Genomic DNA, 21,640 nt, shown 5'->3' with positions numbered 1-21,640 from the left:
AAAACTACCTGCAGAAAGTAGTTCACATCCCTTGGTGTCTTCAAAGTCCCAGCTGTTTAGCATGAAGCTGTCAGAACTCACCCGGATATAGTCACTGGGTGTTAAGAACTGAAGCCTTAGCAGCATCCAGAACTTTTTATGGATAGTGGTTTCAATAAGCTGAAACACCTACTGTTTTTTCCATCACGATACTGAATTTCCACTAATTAGGTTATTCTGTACTGACTTTTTAAACTTAATCAATCTGATACGCAAGTTGCCAGGGGAAAGTGTCAATAGCTATTAAGATTACTTTTCTTACAATACACTTTAAAATTACTTATCAGCACTTCATAGTGCTCCTACACGCGGAGCGCTAATCAAATTTTCTGATTAGGTGAAATTCTAGACTTCCATCAAAGTTTTTTTCATGCCAAATTGCAGTAATAATTGTTCCATCACTTCTACTCAAGGGAATCTCTCCAGTGCTACAGATATAATTTCATTTCTAAACTGACTGCATAATTAAATAATACTATATAGCCAGCAGTAATCTTTCTCCATATTTAAATGTAAATATTACCAGTTAGCAAGAGTAGCCATAGCATCCCTAATTGGATGTGGATAATTATATGTTACAACTAAAAGATGTTAACATTAAGGTTGAAAAAGTCAAGCACTTAGAAGTGGGGCAGTGTCAGGATTAATGTTGCCCAGGCAACTTCAAATTTTCTCTCATTCGTTTGCATGAATGATGTTAGGTTTTAATTACAGAATCATACTCTTCTTGAAGTCCTTTGCATCATTCAGTAAACTGATAGTAACTGAAGGTTTCTTTTTATCTTACTTATTAAAAGAATGACTCCAAGCCTTGTGTAACTCAGATTAACCCAACCTTGCACAACATACATTTCTATTAATTTCCTCCGTGTGTCTTTTACATTCTCACCACATCTGAACACTGTCTCCAGAAGGGCTGTGAGTGTCCAGTTGCTTAACGTCCTGTTTAGGAAGAGCTGAGGTTGCAGCTCAGCTGCCTGGATTAGTCTTCAGGCTACTGAAGTGCAAAGAGTGTAAAACTCATCAGAATGGGATCTGCCAAGTGCCTGCAGGCAACACAGAGCCTCAGAAGGACCAGCAGCAACGCCCCGCACCCACTGCAGGCCCACCGGGAAAAAAAGAATTTTCCAAATCCTCCGTACAGCCGAGTGTACGTCCTCCATACACTGTCCTGCTTTTAAGGCTGATGATAAATACACTGTGTTTCATACAAGGTTGCAAAAGTGCTCACTGATCACAAGTGCTTCAGGAGTAATTTTTCTAAAGTAGGAGTATTTGCGTATCTTGCTGTTCCAAATATTTCTCCATACATCTCCAGCTATCGTAGGGTAGCGACTACTGCCGGACTGCAAAAGGACTGAGCTTCCCCAGGGACTTCGTGTGAAAGCCTTGCCCTGGAGAGCTAGGCAGACTTCTTCAAGCAGCTTGATCAAGCATCATGTGTGAGTTATGTGCAGGAGTAGTTCTCCTACAGGCCAGTTCTCCAAGACTTTCCTCAAATTCTTTGGCAACCTTTGGCAATCCTTTTTCCTTTCCATCTTCCTACAGTCACTGTGCCCTCTCCATCTTCTTGAAAAATGAGGTAAGGGTGTAGACAGACAAATCGTCCTCCTTGACCAAACCTGGATTCAACTTCAGAGCAGATACAACTTGTGTACAAAAACAGTCTGTACAAAAGAAGGTCAAATATTGAAGAAAAAAAAAATAATAATCTGGACTTAAAAACATTATATACTTTAAAATCCACTAGCATCTCCTGTGATAGATCAAGTGCTCTTACTATGATCTTTTACCTTTCATTTAGTAAGAACCATTTCTGGAGTGGGAAGGCCAGGACTTAGTCCCCTCCTTTGTCTCATTTAAAGATGGGCAGTCTTGAGATGGAAGGATCTGTATGTGTGTGATTCTGAATTAGAATGCTTACCCATCTGTGAACACATTTGACTATATATTTTTTTTTAGTCCCTGAAAAACAGATTCTGTGATGTAGAGCAGTATCAACCAAAGTGGAATAATTAAAGTTAGTAATTTAATTTACTTCAATTTCAGTCGGCCATAACCAGTAGGCATCTTGTGTTCAGCTTTAATCTTGTTTTGAATTTCTACCCAGCAGGATTTTCCAAGACAAGGAAGTTTTTCTTGCTGCCTGGCTTAGGGACAAAGGGTAGGACCGTGTGCTGCTTGTGACAATGCTGCAGCCACACAACACCCAGCCTGGGCCCTGGGGGCTCCCGAGGGGCAGCACCCACTGGGCGCTGTGCTCAGATGGGGAGGCTTCTGCTAAGCAGCAGCTGCACGTGCATGGTTTTGCATTGTACTTTTGGGCCTGAGTGTTTCGTTTAATCTCATAGGCACACATTTGTTTAAGCTAATAAGTAGTACAATGTACATTTACTCAATTTTTAAATTTCTCGTTGAATGATTATTTCTTATTTACTAGATCACTATTTGTGCTGAGTTTGTGTTAGAATACATTTGGTTGGTAAGTGGAATTCAGTTAGCCACAGAGGAAAGCAACATTAGAAAAATGTTTTCTAATTACATTAAGTATGTTCTATATGTAAGAGGAAAGCGCACCTATAAAACATACCTTGCATTTAAAACAATTTTACAAGAGAAATATTAGCTGTAGTTAATGAAATTGGTTCCAGCCACTAAGGACCACATGCAGGTGTTTGATACAATTTTGCTTAAAAACTGTCAGTGTGCTTGGACACTTCTGAACACCTCAGCAGGATTTTATCTGTAACTTTCCATTCCTAATGCCTGTCTGCAAATCTGTCCTAATGTCCTCTGGGCTTTTAGAATTTGTATGTCTCATTCTCTGCCACCTGGACTTTATTCATTACAAGAGAAAAAAAAAAAAACCTATTCATCCTGGTCACTTTTTGAACCCTTCAATAATTATTTTAAGTAAAAATTGATGTGCTGATTTGTTGGTTTGGTTTGTTTTTTGTTTTTTGGTTTTTTTTTTTGTTTTGTTTTTTTTTTTTTTTTTTTTTTTCCCTTGAACCTGCTAACAAAATAGCTGTCTGTAAGCAGATGTTGGGTACTGGACTCAGTGACCCAGCTCGTCCCTCTGTCTTACGTTTGTAAAGGGCCTGGGATACTTGTTTTTCTTAATTGTAGAAACTGAGAGAACTTACCATTTATTTGGACTGCATGAATGACAATGTCTGCACTGCTGTAAAAATTAAAGAAGTGAAGGTAATTTTTCCGGTATTTAACTCTGACAAAGTGTGAATTCACCTTGAGAAAGACTTATTTGGTGGATAACACTACAGCAGTTTTCTACGTGATTCTGTGTATAATTAAAATGAAGTAGCCCTAAAATCAAAGCTGTGAAGAGGACTATTTGTTACATCATTGTAATGTATTTGAATTACTCAGTAGATTGTAAGTATATGAGGAGAAAAGTGAATGATCATCTCTCCAGACATTAATCCAGGGCTGGAATATGGGCCTGAATCAATCTCAAGTCTTTGAATTTGTCAGTTTATTCCATTTTCTGAATATTCCATATTCAGAGTAGTTTGTACCCTGACAAAGCTAGGTATTTGTATGCATACATTCAGTATAAAAACAGAAGGTTTAAAAATGTTGTTTAAAATGTTAGCTGGCTGGGTGTGTTAGTCGAGGCATTCTAAAATGACAGTTTTTTTTTTCTTGTATCTGTCCTCTTGATCAATGAAAGCTGACATAATTCTTACAGAGAGCCAGTTCAGATGAAACGATATAAATTGTTTAGCCTCATAAAAACCTTTTAGAATAGTCTAGTTAGCAGCTGAATTTCTGCATTGATATGCAGTCACCTGATGTTTTGTGTGCAAGTGAGAGAAGAGCATTTGCAGACCTCCAGGTCTGGTGTGCGTTGCGGCAATGAAGACCAGAAACCAGCATTTGGATTTCAGTGGATTCCTTTCCAATCACAGAATTGTGACTAAAGAGATGTTAGTCCAGTAGTAGTTTTCTAAACTGAAGTTGGGGCAAGAACAGAATCACAGAATGGTTGAGGTTGGAAGGGACCTCTAGAGATCATTTAGTCCAACCGCCCTGCTCCAGCAGGGACACCCAGAGCACGGGGCACAGGGCGGCATCCAGGCGGGTTTTGAAGATCTCCAGAGAAGGAGACTCCACAGCTTCCCTAGGCAGCCTGTGCCAGGGCTCTGTCACCCTCACAGGAAAGTTCTTCTTCCTCATATGGAGATGGAACTTACCGAAATTATTAGGATTTTTGTTGTAGGTTTTGGGCAAGTGTCCTGCTTTCAGTGAAAAGTCACCTTTTGTCTGCTTGAGCTCCGGACATGTAAGTACTGTGTGGCAGGTTGGTTCTGTGTGCCTTCTAGCCCAGTGCCCCTAAAGCATTTAGAGAGTGCTATCAACAGAATAGTTTTCGCTAAGTCTAGCTTGTTATTTTAGAATTATCTCCTAATTGCTTATTTTTCGTGAGAGCTACCTTAAGCAGTGAGCTCACTGCTTAAGGAAACGAGGTGCTAGATTAGCAATAGTCTTCGTATTATAGTACCTATTGAACATGCCTTTTGTTTAGGGTTGGTCATGAAAGAGCATTTATTTTGGCTTGCCATGTCACATGTACTTTATTTGCACAGCTATAAGAGAAGATAACTTAATGGAAAGAACAGTCTTTCACACACAAAAAAGAATCATCTTTCAAGACAGCCCTTTCACTTCCTTTTTGATTCAGTAGCGTCTCTGTAGCTTCATATTGGGTATGCTTGCACGTCTGAAATTAAAATCAATGCTGTTCTTATTATGGGGCATAGATAAGGTGCAGGTCTGAGAATACCTGCAGATCTGCTGTATGTGACTGCACAAAGAATATAATTTATCGACAGCTTGAAAAGCCATTTTGGCGGTGCTGGTAGTCATCTGCTTTATCACGTACTGTAGACTTCAGGGGACCCTAAGAAGAGAACAAGACTTTCACACTGAAGGCAGCTATATAGATCTTTTATTAGCTAGTGGTAGGTCGTAAAGTATTGTCTGTTGTAAAAGTAATTCAATTTCACTTTAAATCCAAAACTTTCCACAAAATGAAGAACATGGATTTCAGTAGCTTGTATTCTTCAAATAAAGTCTACGGATACAGAATAGGACAAATAATTTAAGCACACTTCAGTAAAATAGCTAAACCTAAAAAGATGGATGCTATTAAGTGCAAGCTGCTAGTATTTGGGTGGAATGGGGTGAAATATAATCATAATGGCTGGCCTGGTGTGTGGCTGGAGGAAAGCCTGGAGCCCGGAGAACAACTAGTCTGCAAAAGTCTTTTCAACCCAGGCAGAGCCTTAACAAGGAGAAAAATCCTCATAATACCATTGATAGCCAGCAAGGAGTAAGGTAGAAAGATAATATTTACACTGTGAAAGGAGAACCAAAGGCTTTCTTTTCGTTACTGTCTGTGTTTGTTTGTTTACTCTTAGAGGAGGCAGGAATTAACATTTGAATATCTTTCTAGCTAAGGAAAATTTCTTTTTTTTTTTGGTTGAAATTGTTTTTGTGATTTAATGAAATTATTTAATGTTGGGCTTGATATGTAAGAATCAAATCCATCAATGATATTTTGTATTTAAAGCTGATATATTTAAACAAGGGAAGCACATGGAGCAAGTTAATTTCCTTGATTAATTCTCTTTTAGCATTAAACCACCTTTTTGATCTTCCAGGGTATTTAAATGAAGATATTATCAATCTGTCACCCTCTTCTATCCCCAGAAGTCAGAGAAATTTTTTGGCCAGGCTACAGAGACCTGGGAGCTGCCTGCTGGATAAAGTCCCTCTGGGGAGAATGGCTTTACTTCCAGTCACAGCTGGTTGTCAGGGACTACTCCAGCTCTTCAGACTTACACCTCTAGTGGTAATACTGTCCTTCATTATTAGTATTTCTGCTGTTCTGATACAGACTGCAGTTATGAGTAGTTGCCATTTCCAGCATGGTGCTCTGTCTTGGATTCATCAGTAACCATCCTTTTTGAGAAGATGAATGTCTCTGAAACGTGAGTCTTATCCCAGACAGTGTCATTATGTTCTTTGCGATGAAATGCGGTCACAGTAATTTGTCTTGTATAGATGATGGGATTCAGAGCAGCTTTCATTCCTCTCGGGATTCAATTTCTATCCAGATATTTTGCTTCATCCCTTCTAAAGCTTCTGAGGCAGCTGGGCTCAGTAAGGAGGTGGGATCTTTGCTTGTTTGTCTCTCAGGTGCCTTCGCAGAAACGATGGTATCATAAAACGTGCTGCTGCTGTCGTGACTGCGGAGTGCCAAAGTGAGGGGACACCACCACGGTGTTTAGCCGTTTCCCAAGGAGCCGCGCAGCGCAGGATCAGCTCAGCTTAGTGAGCAGGTCCTGGCAAACCCACAGCCTTCAGATCGGGTTCTTTATCCCAGCAGACTGGGATAGCCTGACTCTACCCAGTAGTCTGACTCTCTTAGTGGAAAACCTAGACAAGGGGCTGTCATATAAACATTTAAGTGCGTCTGTCCACCCAAGTAGGAATTACATGCAAACATTTCCTGATATTTTCCAGCTAGCAGATTATTTGATTATTCCATTAATTTTGTTCACAGCCTGTTTGAATCTAAAAGACCTACTTGTGTCTGAGTACTTTTGCATTTTATATATGCCAAGAGAGGTTGTGGAATCTCCTTCTCTGGAGATCTCCATAACCTGCTTGGACACCATCCTGTGCCACATGCTCTAGGTGACCCTGCACGTGCAGATGGTGGGGTTGGACTAGATGGTCTCTAAAGATCCCTTCCAACCTTAAGGATTCTGTGATTCTGTGATTCTATGGTATGTAGCAAAAACACCCAACGTTGTTGTCTAAGGCTGGGTTGCATGAAGACGGTAGTGTGAGCTAGGCTAGAGAGAGGCTTTGAAGCACCACATCTCTCTGGGGTAGCTTTCTGTTCTCCTTTGGTAAATTGCCCTGCTCTTGTGCACTCTCTGCTTGCCTTTACTGTGCGATAACCTTGGGCATGCAGCCAGATTGGTCAGTGTGCCCTAGCACTGCAGTCTAGTTTGAAAAAGCTTTTTCCATGTCACCACGCTGTAAACTATCCTGAACACAGAGGACAGGCTGAAAGCAGCATGCAGAAATCCTTGGGCACAATGGTATTGTGCTTAGGCGAGCACAATGTTGCCTTGATTTATTTCTCTCCTGGAAGGAAAAGATTTAGGATTTGTACTTTTTAAAACTTCTGTGACAGCCTGTTAATACTCGCACTTAGAAAATACTATGAGGAAAGTGAGAGGTAATATGACATTTGTAAAAAGGCAGCAAGACAATTCCCCAGACCCTGGGGAATTCTAGACATCATCTCTTGGCTTATTCTCCTGCCTGCTCGCTGCCAGGGCTGAGATCTTTCCTTTACAACAGCTCACAGCACTGCTGAGGGAAATGAAGTACTGAAGGATTGTTTGGTGTTGTAAAAACCCTTTTTTACTTCTCAGAATATTTATGGGTCTATTAGTTTGTCTAATTTACACAATTTGCAAGCAGAAGGAATGCTTCTACCTTCACCCTTGACTATTTCCATTAGAGGAAAATTGATGCTAGTCAAAGATTTCTTTGGCACAATAGGCTTGGCATCTTCAAGCATATTTGGCAATAGACATTGTAGAGCCAAACCCAGTGGCCTTTTCAAATATCATCCAATATCTTTGTCGTTTTCTTCTCAGTAATGTTTATTTGTTCAACATCTTTCTCCTTTTATTTTTTTATGACCTTTTCCCTATTCCTAGCCTTTCTAATTGAACTGTCTCAGAAAAACTGTTCCATCCCCATTGCCTGTGCTTGAGGCAGTTGCTTCTATTATTTTATTATTCAGACTCCCAAGAAAAGTTTAATTCTCCCAAATTATTAAAGAATTATTTATTGATGCATATTTATATATATTTAATTCTTTATTCCAAAACAGCTTTTGTATCTATCTTTTTGCCGTTTTCTCTCACCTCTGCCATAGCAATAAGCATAATATTTGTGAAAGCCTGTGGAACTGGATTATTCAACGGAAAGTTCATTGAACATCCAAAAACACTCGCAGTCAATATCTATTAATTAATGCAAAAGCTAAGCAATTTAGACTGACTCTCGAGGAATTTTAGGAGCTTTATTCAACCTACCCAGAAATGCTGGCCAAGCTGTGAGAAAATGGGGCCTTTCTTATGGTCAGAAAGCAAACTACTGAGAATGAACAGTGAGATTCAGGTCTCCAGGATAGGAGAGTTACACAGGTTCCAAATGAGAGGCATGGGATGTGTACAATTTGACCTGGTTTTAATTCTCCAGAGGACACTTCTAGCTTCTAGTGGGGTTTAGATCTCTGCACTGAGATATCCTTGTAAAGTAGCATGCGCAGATTTAGTACTTACAGTTTATATAACACACAGCACATTTTGTATGGACTGAAAAAAAAAAGCAGCTGCTATCACCAAGCACGAGCTTAAACTATACAATTACAATTCAAAAAGAGAAATGGTTAAATGTTTCAACAAAAGCATATTTTAGTAGGATTTATTAAAGATAGGACTTGAGGCATCAGTCTCAATCAGAATGTGCAAGCACAAATCTAGTAGATTTCTTTGCTGCCTTGGCTTACTGGGCTGAGTGAATAAAACATAAGCATATATGTTTGATGTGCTCGAACCCAAACATTAATAAGATTGATAATGCTTCTTAAGGAGAAATAGATGAGCAAAAATATATTTTTTAGTAAAGTCTCAGTGCAGTGATTTGTTTTGACTGTAACTGTGAAAAGGCTATGGGCAAACTTGTATTCAGAGGAACCCAGGTCTTGAAGGAACCTCAGGAGCTCGTCTAGGCCATGGTGTGGATAGTTTCATCTTGTTTATTTATTTTGTCCTGAAGAAATGCTGCTGTTGAAGACCTCACAGCCTCCCTGCCAGGTAGTCTGTTTTGCTATTAGAAAGTTGTTTCTAACGTCCAAAACTCAGACTTTCTTGCTGCATTTTTCTTTCTTACCCCATATATTACATACTCTTATTACAGTGCTGGAAGGGAGGTGGAAGAAATAAACAGGATGAATTTGGGGATAAGAAAAAGCCCTGTGCGGATGCAACATATTTTGTCAAAGCTGAGTTGTTCCAGGTATTGTTTCTGTCACTCCATGAGATTGGAATGATCTCTTGCAGGCACAAGCACAACTGTGCAGACTGGCGTGGCTGCCCTAGCAGAGCCCTGCTAGACCAAGTCTGAGCTAAGCTCACGCTGAGGCAGTGTCAAGGCACAGTATTCAATTTGAAGAGGGAACTTCTGGGCCCATGTCCCAGATTGAGAGTGGCAGGTTCTTTCTGCATGACTCCTTCCATAGTAACAGAGGTACAGGGATTGTATTGGGCACTGTTTCAAGTCAGACGGCATTAAGGGGATAGATTTTGTTGAAATGATCAAGTATTCATAACACATGTTGTGGGGAAGGCGTGCTGGTGAGAGAGCCACAGAGTGAGGCAGAGGCAAATGCTACTCATGTATAATATGGACTTTTCCAGAGGATATTCCTGCCTAGCCTCAGATCATCCGGATTTGTGAGAATAGGAATTATCCTTCCTTCCCTGAATGCCAGGGTTCCCTCCTTTCTTTGCTGCTGATGGGGTGTCTGAGCAGCCCTGTTGAGTGCTGGGCGATTATGTATGGCAAGTTTGTAAGCAAGAGGCCTTTTTAAGCCTTGTGCTCCCTGTTCTGCAGTTCAGTGGCTGGCACAAGCCTTGTGGTCCGGAGCTGCTGCTCTGCCTGTTTGCTGCCTGTAATGACATGCAGATTGTGAGAACAGCAGTTTGCATTTCCAAGCCTCACCCTGCCCTCTCCATGTGGGCAGCAGCATTCCCTGCTCCGTGGGTTTTGAGGAGCGTTCTGTACCCAGGCAGGGAAGAAAGAATTCCCCAAGGATTGTTGGGTCAGGCCTATTGCACTGACCTCAGGGGTTTATATTTGCCCTCCTCACTCTTGTCTGAGTCAAGCTCATTAAAACATAATGAGCTGCACACATGGCAATCTTGTGATAGCTGCTGGTACATCCCCGTGTCTTCTGAGTCTGCATGTTCTGTGCTCAGCGTGTGGTGTCTGGGTACTCACTACTCCACGTCTTCCTCCTTTTTTTTTTTTTTTTTTTTTGGCATGCTGGCAAATGTTTCTAAAGATTTTAATGTTTTGAAATCTCACTGACTTTGATTATTCAGCTGGGGCAAGATGTAGGCTGTGATTTAAATGTTTCTTAAGCCACGTTGATGGAAAAAATCATGGAGTTGCTTTTGCCTCTTCCCTGGAGTATGCGCCATCAGCACAATAGAGATCTGGAAGCTGACAGCTCAACATATGGAACAAATTCCCTAGCAAACTGTATGACATAGTATCCAAACCAGGGAATTCAGCAGGTTAGTAAGCATGAGCAGATTCTGCTGATTTGTACAAGAAAATGTTGTGGTGCTCTATATAAAAATGCTTTGACAGATTTTCAACTGGTGTAAGTGAGCATCATCACTAAAATAGGGCCTTTTTGAAATTCTTGAGAATCTGGCCACATATCAGTAGAGTTTTTAAGTCCTCCAAAAGTTAGGGCATATCTTGGCCCTACTAACATGTATGGCCCTTCCAAGAGTGATGTATATTTGATTAAAGAGTATTTCTGATAAGCTGAGCAGGCAGCAGTTGGATGCAGGTACCCTTAACACCCATGACCAGTCCTTAATGCAGGACAAACTGCCGGTCATGGACAGAGAGAGCTGCTTTCAGCTGCTTGTTTTTAGCCTCAGGATGTTTTCTGACCTTTTCTTAAGACTCACAGAGATTTGCTAAGCAACTGGAAGGGTGAATTTATCTGTTATCCAGTGCTTGATCTGGTGGCTGGCTTCCCCAGCATGTTGCAAGGTGTTAGAAAACTGTGCTAGGAAATGGTATCGGAGCAGTGTATTTCACAAGATCACTTGTATTTTTCACTGTATTTGCATGAAAGTTGGTTTATGGACTTTGTTTTTTCTTTTTTTTTTAGTAGAAATGACTCTGGGGCAATGAGTGAGGAGTCAGTGAAACACCAACACACTGAACCTACAGATGTGATAGTAGATCACACGAAAATCATTCTGGTTATGTAGTGAATGTTGCAGCGTCACCGTCCCTATCACACCCACCGCAGGATTTCTATATGATTTCCTGGTACTGCTGTTGCCTCCCGGGTACGATCAGCATGAGCCAGGGTTATTTGTGTGGGTGGAGCCGGTTCCAGCATCCTTTTTCACTGAAAGCTGATACTAACAACCACAGGCTGCAGATGAAGTTTTCTGAAATGCTAAACACCACATGCCTACTGACAAGGGGATGTTTTGGATCACTCTAGCCTTGTCCTTACTGTTTCCAAGATTGTCACCCTAGTGAAATGTTTATTTTGCTCCCTTGCCACCTGTTGACTCCCCCTAAGTCTGAGACACAAACATGCTTTTTCTGAAACACGAAACAAGCGCGATAAAATGGCCAATCCCCAAACCACCACTTAAAAACTTACCACACAAAATGTCATAATGTCTTAATTTTGTATGTTTATTTTTAGTCTTGGAGTTGAGCCAGGTGGTAATTCCCACTTACGGAACGGTGCCAGATCAGCAAAACCTTCATACTCCAGAATGGGTGGGTACTTCTTTACTTTAACTATGACTATGTAGAATTTTTCCTGGTACATGTAAGCAACAGTGGGTAACTGTTCCAAAGGAAGAGCCTGCTCTTTGCATTTGCAGTGTGTGCAGTTCCCTCACGTGCTGAAGGATGGACGGCTGTGTTTCTGTGTGCCGAAAGGTACTTGCAGTCCCCCTGGTGTGCAAATGGAGCCTGACACAGACACTGAATTTGATGGAAAGTGGCAAGTCACTGGATTCATTACAAACGTGTATTAACTGACACATACACCTCCACTATATACACGCTTGTATGTGTCTGCATGCCTAGGGGTTGTGTGTGTAGGGATACAACACACCCTACACACAAACCCATACCCTCTTGATTCATATACATTCAATTATTAGTTGGCTGATGTGTAAGTTTGTTGGCTTTAGATATGCCTAGGTACCAGAGTAGCATATTTCACAAGATCACTGTTATTTCATGCTGTCTTTGCAGGGAAGAAAGTCATTTGGCATGTAGGGGCAACCCAGAAGTTCAACTCCAGGGGTCTGAATTAAGTCTGCCCTGTCTTGTATACAGATATTATGACTGGAGCTGTGCAATTAATTTATTTCTTGGTTTGGTCACCAAAATGAAAGCTATTTTAATTCATATTACATTGAAGTGAGAAACAGAATCATGAAAGAAAACCCCAAATTTCTGTAGTGTTAGGAGAAATACAGTGTTTCAAAAGCAGCAGGAATGACGGAGCAGATTACCTTTTAACTACATCGAAGTGTAGTAGGGCCTTACGGGAACTGCTTTAGCAGCTTAGCTGGCCACGTACTTTTCATAGCAGTTTCCATGTAGGTTTAGTTCCCGCCTCTGTTGTAGGAAACAAATATTCCGTGTACCAGGAAGAGAACTTTCTTCTGGGAGCCGACTACACCAGGGTTACCTGACCTCCCCTTAGGATGTTTTGACATCGTGTTCTCCGTTTGAGGCTGCTTCGGTTTCCGTAAAAATATTTAAACATTTTTGGAGCATAAACTGGAACCAAGACCTTCTGTTTCTCAATTCAGTGCCATGACTAGGCAGTTATAAAAACCTTAGACTCTATTTGTGGTTCAATGATTTTTTAAAAATGTATTTATATGAAGTGGAATAGTATTTAAACAACTAGTATGTCATATACCTTGTGGTTAGGGCATTCCTCTCTGAGCAGTCTTGTAGAATTATTTTTATTTCTACTGAAAATTCACCTTCAAAATCAATCTTTATTTTTGGTTACTAGTGTTTACCAGCAGTTGTAATTTCTGCTCAATTTTAGCAGCCTCTTTTCTGTACTGCTCCCTCCATGTCAGGTCTTCCTTTCTGTCCCTGTGCCCTGCTGGACAGTTTCATTGGTCTGAGGGGCCAGAAAGATTGAATAAAACTGAGTACTAGCATGTCTGTCTGTGAAATGGATAACATGAGAGCCAATCCACTCGGGTAGAATTAGAAATTGAAGTTGAGTAACGAAGTATTGGGCCTATTATCTAAACTTAGATTGTACTTTCCAACCGAAAGTAGTCTGTGAGCTTAACTTGATTTTGCAAACCGTGTTGGAGTAGCCAAAACTGTGAATAAACTACCGAATAATAAAAATTGCCCCATCTTTTTAATGATGCTGGTACAGGATCACATGTTCTGTTTGCCACAAGATCCCTGTCTCAATCTGCACAAAACTCCAAATTCTGTGAGGAAGGATGTTGCATGTAGCTCTTCAGCAAGGTATAAATGTGGGAGGAAACTGTAGGAAAAGAATGAATGGTCTTATGACTGGCAAAACTGAATGCTGCTCCGGATAATTGGATTTTATCCCTGCTGCTGCTGCAGGATTTCTGGGAGGCTTGTTAAGTCACTTAAGCCCAGGATTTATTTACTGAGTGCCGAAGGGGAGCATCTGTGGCCTTGTTTGCATTAGCACAAAATAGTCACAAATAGACTTAAAAATGAGTGTAAGGCACTTGGAAGAGATAGAATTGCTAAGCACTCTGGAAGGAAAAAAAGAAAGAAAATCAGTCTCCATGTGTCTCAAGCTGGAACACCAGATTTGTTAGACACTCAGCAGTACTTGGCATTTATCTATAGAGGCCTCATGCGATGACTGGTAGTCTTGGGATTATACAGTTGCTTTCTCTCCTAGGTCTTTGTAAAGTTAAATTTATTAACATTTGCTAGGGGCTGTTTACTTCAAGTGTGATGGGAAGAGTTTTTGAATGAAGAAGATGATAAGGAGTAATCCCTAACTGTTACAAAGAATGTTGAAATAAAGCATATGATCATGCAGTTAGATCTTATATCATAAACAGGTTGTATTATGAAGACAAAACTGCATATCCAATCTGAATTCAAGCATTTTCCAGCTCTCGAGTAAACATTTGGCAGTCCTAGTTGCTTTATAGGTAGGTAGTTTGGATTTGAATGTAGCAGTTTCGAGATAAAACTTCTGCAGGGGAGATCTTTGCCAACACCCCCAGCTTGTGTACTAGTGCTGCCCTTCAAATACAGTTTCTGTACTTCCGAAAATTGGGAAAGGGTGAATTTCCCAGCTTCTGCTCCAAAAAGAGGAGGAGAGGTGGTGCCAAGCAGGTTTTCAGTGGAGTGCTATCTTCACCTTTATTTGAAAGTAAGTCTGCTTGGTCTGTCTCTAATCAAGAGTAACTGGAATTCCTTGTGCGACCAGAAGTCTCGCACAAACTAAAACAGGAAGTCAAGTGGGTGTCTAACCTAAAGTTAGCACCGGGGACCAGGCATCCCGATGTCTGGCCCGTGCCCAACTCTCTTGTGCTGACAGAAATACATGGCTGTAGTGACGCCCCGTATTTTTCTCCCTTGTAAAAAAAACCCTTAGTCTCAATTTATTTCCATTTACCAGATATGAATTGTTGCTTTGTTTTCATGTTGAGATGCTGAAAACAATTTCTCTTGATTCATGTTTGCTAATAATCTCATTGTTGCCAAAAACAGAGCTAAAACAGTCCTGTGTTGTTATTAGCAAATATGAGTCACAAGGGAAGTGTTAAATGCATAACAGGTTTATTGCCCTTTAAACACACCAACATTAGCTTCTCGTGGTCTGCAAAGAAGTTTCCATCTTCCAGAAGTAAATGCTTTGTTGAACTTATTGCCAGAAAAGTTGTTGTGTTCATAGGTCACTCTGAATATAAAATAATTAAGGATCTTCTTATATCGCTGTGTATATGTAATAAAAACTTTACATTTTTGGCAGTGTTTTCACCAGATGATCTCAAAGCACTTCACAGGTAATTATATTTCATGATATACGTGCAATATCATTTATTATCTTTTAAAGTTTTCGATTTGAAGAGAGGCCCTGAAGCGAGAACTAGCCATGCTCCTAAGCAGCTCCTCTGCAGTGATGCCCCTGCTGATGGCCAGAGCTGAAGCGCCGCCGCCCGCAGGAGGTGGGAAGCCCCGCTCGCAGCCAGGGGTGATGCTGCCATGGGCTTTTCTGGGAGCGCTGCCCGTGCCTGGCTGGGTCCCTAGCAGGCGTCAGGAAGCTCTTCCGAGATGCCCCCCAACTGCCTGAGGTTGCAGACCCTCAGTTTATCCCCTGCAGGAGTGATTCCGTTTGGCACCGTTGGCCAGCACACTGAATGCTCGTGGGGACCAAATAAAGCCCTTCTGTCCTTCCAGATAGGGCAAGTCAGGCCTGCAGAAGTCTCATTATTTAAAGAAGTTGTCCACCATACTGTGCTTGTGCAGGCTGTAGTAAACAATAAGGAACTGCAACTCCTTTGCACACGTTTTTCTTCATTATTGTCTCTGAGCTGCCCTCTCCATTATTATCCCTATTGTATTTTAACATAGTGCCCCAGGAAACCTGTGTCAGTGTTTCTTTGTCACGAGCTTCTTATTATTGCAAGTCACAAACAGTTGCAACCAGTCTTTCTCCCCTGGAACAGGCTTTTCTCCATGTTGCTGAAGGGAGTTTTGGTTAGAGTGATCTCCTCTCGTTCTCTGCTGCAGAGATCCCACGTAGCCCTGACTGCAGGAGCTGTCTCCGCTTAGGTACTGAGCTACCTCGTCCCAGGATATGCTCCTGAAAAGCATCTTCCAAGTTAGCTGCATCCAGCAGGAATGCGATTCCTGGTCTCTGAGACGGTTCTGCAGAGCAAACCGAAGCACAAACGCTGGAGACACCAGGGAGGTTCAGTTTGGGACAGTACCCTGGGCTGGACTGAAGCCTGGAGACACTCGCACACTGACACGGCCGTGCTGCTTCCAGCCCAGCTCATATAGGTGTATCCCAAGTGTAACATTTCTGGAAAACTTATCACAGCCTGGCCCTCCATTCCTTCAGATTCCTGATGTTATAAGGCCGCTGGTAGTTCCCTACCTTGCCGTGCTAGGCTAGCAGTTGGTTTTACAGCACTTGAGAGTTCAGCAGCACTACAGAGTATGCACTAAATACAATTACTACTGCACAGCTCATGTATTTTTTTGCATTTATTAGCGATGTTAGTCAGTATTAACCTGCTATCCATTAAGGTAATATTATAACATTCGCATGGGCAACTCTTTGCCTGCATCAGTACTCAAAATGTGTTGATGCTGAGGCTCAGAAAATAGGTAAGTGCAGTTAGCAGGGCCCATGTTTGCTTTCTCTCAAACACAGAGGTACCAAAGGGCTTGTTCATTGCCTTGGGTTAGAATGTGCTGCTGATATTTAAGCAAAATTATGTATTGGAATTTCAGCCCTATGAAATTGTGTGCATGTGCATTTCTATAATAATGATGTTTGTAATATTATTGTCAAATAATACTACATACTTACAAAAACACAGTCTCGAAGGAATTACTAACTGCAGGATGCAGCAGTTTCCTTTTTTTCTTCTTTTTTCTTTTTGGTTTCCAGTCCTGTGCTCCCTTGCTAATTATACTGAATAATATATGATTTTTCAATACTAACTATCCAATAGGGACCTTTGGAAACACCACACATCTAAGTTAGTGCAGCTGTTGCAACCCTGACTATTTCTTTTCCTTTACATTTTACTTCTCACATTTTAATTGAGCAACATTTAATGTTACATTACAACTGATTTGTGTGGGTCTTGATCTTGATGCCTAAGTATTCCCATTAATGAGTCAATTCTTCAATGCATATAGTGTCTGCTGGCAGGTCGCTTGGACATTGCCGTAGTAATGAAAAACAGTAGAGATTACGGTTAAGAAATTGGCTTCCTAAGTGTGAGCTTCTGCATAGCTGGAGCCATATAGTTCAGTAATTTTTCAGCTATACTCTTATTATATATATTATACATTGTTTCACAGGTATGTAGAGGTGTATGAATATAACAATATGCCTATACTTGTGCATGAACACACACACAAATAAATTCACCAATCAGAAGGCTGATTAATGGGTAGCCTTTGCCTACTTGCGCTGCTACTGCCCATCCTTTAATGCCAATTACTATAAAATTAGACACAGTTTTTATAAGCTTAAAGAAGATGACATTTAAAGGAAAATTATTTGAATAGTAAAGTTATGCAATTGCAGATTGGGAAAAGCTTTCTCTTAGAGTTCCTGTCTGATTGCCATGTAATTTATTTATGTCCTGTACATAGGTTCTGTACACTCAGTAGCTAAAAGCTATAAGGAAAAATCCTTAAAGTTGTTCCAGTTTCCATGCTTTAAGTGCTCAAGGTTCACTGCTCACTCTCAGCTGGTTTGTACCATGGTTGCACTTGTTGTTATTCATGACCGCAGAGTTGGGTCTGGCTCTCCAGCATGGCAGCACAGAGCAGGTTTAGGCAGGGAGCACCGGGAGGAGCAGGGGCCGTGGGGGTAGTGCCCGGTGCGACTGCAGCTCCCTCCTGCTCTCCTGCTGCTGCTCCAGCAGCTCCCAGACACTCTGTGGGCAGGGAGGCTGCAGTGTCCTCGTGCCCGCGAGACGAGGCAGATGGGGACATCCCTACCAGTTTGTATCAGACCTGTGTCTTGGGCCTGGTTCTTGCCACACTCACATATCCAAGCATGGTGCTCAGCTCCTGGGTGCAGACATGTCCAGGTGTCCACATTGGAGCTGCGTGTCTTAATTATCCTCTTTTAGTCTGAATTCTCTGTAAATAACACTGTCTTATCACATCTTGAGGCTTTTTAAATGGAAATACTGATGGAATTTTCAAGCTAGAAATCCATTCTGACAGAGCTGTGTTCTCTACACCGAGGACAACTCTCATCTTTTTGTGAATTTCAGTAAATGTAAAGACAGTTTCAAAATACAGGCAGAATCTGCTTCAGTAGGAAAGCAAAACCTATTTCAAAACAAAGCCAGATCCAGCAGTTTGACACTTCAGCTTCCATCTGGGAGCAGCCAACATGAAATGGTCTTAACTGTGTTTGAAAAGAGGCTGCCAATGGTAGTAGCAGGGGTGCATTTTATACTGTGGCTAGTCCTCAAGGTGAAGCAATCTTGTCAGGGTCGAGTCTGATGACTTTGTGGGCCTTTTCCAGCTCTTGTTTTCACAAATTTGGGAAATCACGTCTGTGGTTGCCTTTGGGTGACAGAAATCCTCTGTTGTGCTCTGGTGAGGACTTCTGAAAGCTCAAAGCACTTTTCCTGAAACTTTACAGTGTGCAATTGCATATTGCTTTGGTGACTCTGTTTGGACACTGTTTCCAAATCCTAGTCCAGATTCTGAAACTGCTCAGAATATATATTTATATTTATTCATATACATATATTTATATATAATGAGTGTATATATATTTATTTAAGCAGCAATTTGGTGTCAAATTTGTCACAAATGTCTCAGCAGAGTGACAAGCTGAAGCACCTTCAGACAGTGAGATAACACAGAAAAGCAATATAACCACGAATCTGTTCAAACCATTTCAAGCAACTAGATGACTGACAGAACCTTTCTTCAGTTGGTCATAACTTTTGTAGATGCAGAATAAAAAGTGTTGAGTTTAAGCTCCCATTTATTCATTTAAAACACAGGATTTTCACCAGAATTAGGCAGAAGTGCGTCCTGGTAAATGGTTTTGACTCAGCCAAAAAACAGTAACAAAACACATTATAGAGAAGAGTTTGAAATAAAACTCTTAGGGACAGTTGTTTCAGAAACATGTCCAGGTTATTCCTAGAGGCCTTCTGCTCCCTGGCAATGAGTGCTCCTGACCGCAATGACGTTCTTATCAGCTTTATCACAGCAGTTGAAGAAGAACCATTTCAGTCTGCAGGTAGGGAGTCTCTGCATTTCCATGTTCCCTCTCATGAACCCGACATTGCAGATTCCCCAAACTGCACTCAACTTGTTTAGAAGCCCTTGTGTCGCTCATGAAGTGAGGTCTACACTGGCAGGGAAGTTTCAGACCTTTGAAACCCGGAGACCTTTCCATGAGCACCAAGGCCTGATATATCCTGGAGATTATCCAGATAAATCACCCTAGGCCATTTTGCGTGTCCAGCCATCTGTGAGCCAAAGTGCCCACCATTCCTGTGTGCCAGTCTTGCCAGCTTTGGAGAACTTTCCTTCTTTACTGCAGTGCTGAGTCCTGTTTCAGTTATTTCTTACTCACTAACTCCTCATGAACAACATAGATGGATCTGGCCAGTGCCTTAGAGTTTGGCACTAGTGCTGTTACATAACGTGACAATCCTGATATAGAATTACAATTCAGATATTAACTAAAAAGAGAAGTTGTTACATGTGACAGTGCCCACAAAGTATTACAAGAAACTGCAAAGTCATTACTTGAGAATTCAAATTCCCCCATCATCAATATGTCTATATGGTCACACACAAAAAATAACACATTGAGAAGTTACTGGTGAATATGACAATCTATCCTGCATTCCTCCCGGGACTAGATAATGGCTTATGGATATATTAATCTTTTTGATTTTGGCATCTATTATAATATGATGGATGGATGGCATATAACAGTGCTCTTTGGTTGCTGAGATTTTGCTAATAGGAAGAGAAATAAATCCACATAGGATGTATTCCAGTTTGAGAGTTCATCTGCAGCCTGGCCATGTTCTGAATTCTCTGGGCACTGGTGCTTTTTGGAAATTGGTATGCATCAATCTACTCTTTTTTTTTTTCTTCTTTTTTAATTGTCAAAATGCTTAAACTTTTGACAGGTAATGAGACAGATGGGCAGGCACAAACTCTAAAGCTCCCATCAGGAAATAAAAGCATCTTGTAGAAAGTGTGTCTAACACTTTATCCATAAATATGGATAACATTTATGGATAACACTTCATCCATAAATAAATATCCAACATGCAAATTACTTGACTGATCCCTTATTCAGTATTAGTAATATATCCTAATGCTCCTCCCTAAAGCAGATATGCCATTTAACAAAGAAACAAAATAAGGTCAAATTCTGTTGTCCTTACATCATGCAGGGACCTGCCAGGTTCATCTGGATATGCCTTTTTTTCCCAGTCGTAGAAGACAAGTTCAGTGCTAATTTTGTCGTCACGTTGAACTTCTTTTTGTATGTGTCCATAGGTGTTAAATTTCTCTGTTGTTGAAATCCTGTGTTATGTGAAACAAATAAGGAACTAGCTTGTACTGTCTGTATAGTAACCTGTCCTACCTGCCTTCCAGGCTGCTTTTGATGATAAGCCTGACTCCTTGTTCTTCAGTGATGGGCAGCGAAGAATTGACTTTGTTTTGGTGTATGAAGATGAAAGCAAAAAGATGACTCACAAGAGGAGTGACCGTAAAAAGCAAAAGGTAAGCTGGTAATGCACACCTGCCTCGTTTGCTTTGTGGCAGAGCCATGGGCAGAACCGAGGGCTGTCTGTCAGAGTGCATTAAGTGTCTCTAGGCCATGCTTGCAGGAGGGAACCCTTCAGGAAATGTAAGCCAAAAAATGCTCTTTTCGAGATCCCAGTAAGAATTAAGCACTGATGTCTTCAGACTAGGACATTTTTTTTAAAATTTGATAAATGAATTAGATCCCTACTGGACTTCAGCAATAAGGTTGTTCAGGAGAGCTTACAAAAGGAAGCGGATAAGTGGCATGGTCCAGGTCTCCGTTCTGGATATGGCTGCTGACATTCTGCCCACTATGTCCTTCATGGGAGGCCTAACGCTGTGTTGCTTTTCCACCAGAACTTCTCCAAGTGCCGCTTTTTCCCTTGCCACTTGAACAGCTTAGCCCTCCTTGCGACCCTGAAAAAATTTTCTGACTTGAGCCAGTGACTACTTGGTGAGTAGTCTTGTGAGCACTTGTTTGAGTGCTTGAGCACTGCAAACAACAGCAACCAGACATTATTTTTGAATTATTTCAGTAGGTCTCACGATGAGTTTCATCCAGAAGGGCAACTCGTTCCAGGAGAACAAGCTCCGCTTTGTCCTGAAGCTGTTCTGGTTGTGAACTGCCTGGGAGATATCGGCTGGACTGTAGTGTCCCTTGGAATCCGTGCTCTCCCGCCCACTTCCTTCCTGTGATTCAGCAGCCCTTGTTTTCCAGCAGCCTGTGGTGGAGACAGGCAAGGATGGAGATATCGCCGAAAGCGCCTCATATAAATATAATGATTTGCCATTAGGAAAGGGAGAGTAGGAGTAGAAAGGCCTGCAGTTAAGCTGATTGTTCCTCATGACACAGCGTTGTCATTGGCATTGTCAGGACAGCCACGAGGAAGGTCACTAGTAGTGTCTGAGAGAGCCCCGCAGTAGGTGGATGTTACATTGCACATCGTAACTAGATCAGTGATAAAAATGAATTGAAAGGTAATTAGAAACAAAAAGCTGCCCTTTTGGAAGCAATTGTTTTTTGCAATTACCATTTTACTGTTATGTTGGTAATATTTGGCTATTGCCCAAATGTATTTAAAAATATAATGTGTCTTCTCCAAATGGTGATAAAAATTACATATGAGCAATGCATTAGTATTTTTAGTGCAGCATTAATGTTGGGACATTA

The 21,640-nt window shown here is 41.2% G+C and overlaps 1 protein-coding gene across 1 annotated transcript in view; it reads left to right on the top strand.

The window, feature by feature from the left end:
- Positions 1–21,640, top strand: part of ANO6 (anoctamin 6) — a 58,226-nt gene that overhangs the window by 3,570 nt on the left and 33,016 nt on the right. The window contains exons 2-3 of the mRNA XM_026050264.1: positions 11,627–11,703; positions 20,317–20,445. Coding sequence (XP_025906049.1) covers positions 20,410–20,445 — 36 coding nt within the window. The 5' untranslated portion in view covers positions 11,627–11,703; positions 20,317–20,409. The remainder of the gene's footprint in view (positions 1–11,626; positions 11,704–20,316; positions 20,446–21,640) is intronic.

Source organism: Nothoprocta perdicaria, unplaced genomic scaffold (assembly GCF_003342845.1).
Source record: "Nothoprocta perdicaria isolate Ctin4 unplaced genomic scaffold, notPer1 scaffold_67, whole genome shotgun sequence".
Taxonomy (NCBI): Eukaryota; Metazoa; Chordata; class Aves; order Tinamiformes; family Tinamidae; genus Nothoprocta; species Nothoprocta perdicaria.
Note: the sequence above shows the minus strand (reverse complement) of the source record. Positions and strands in the feature narration are given on the sequence as shown.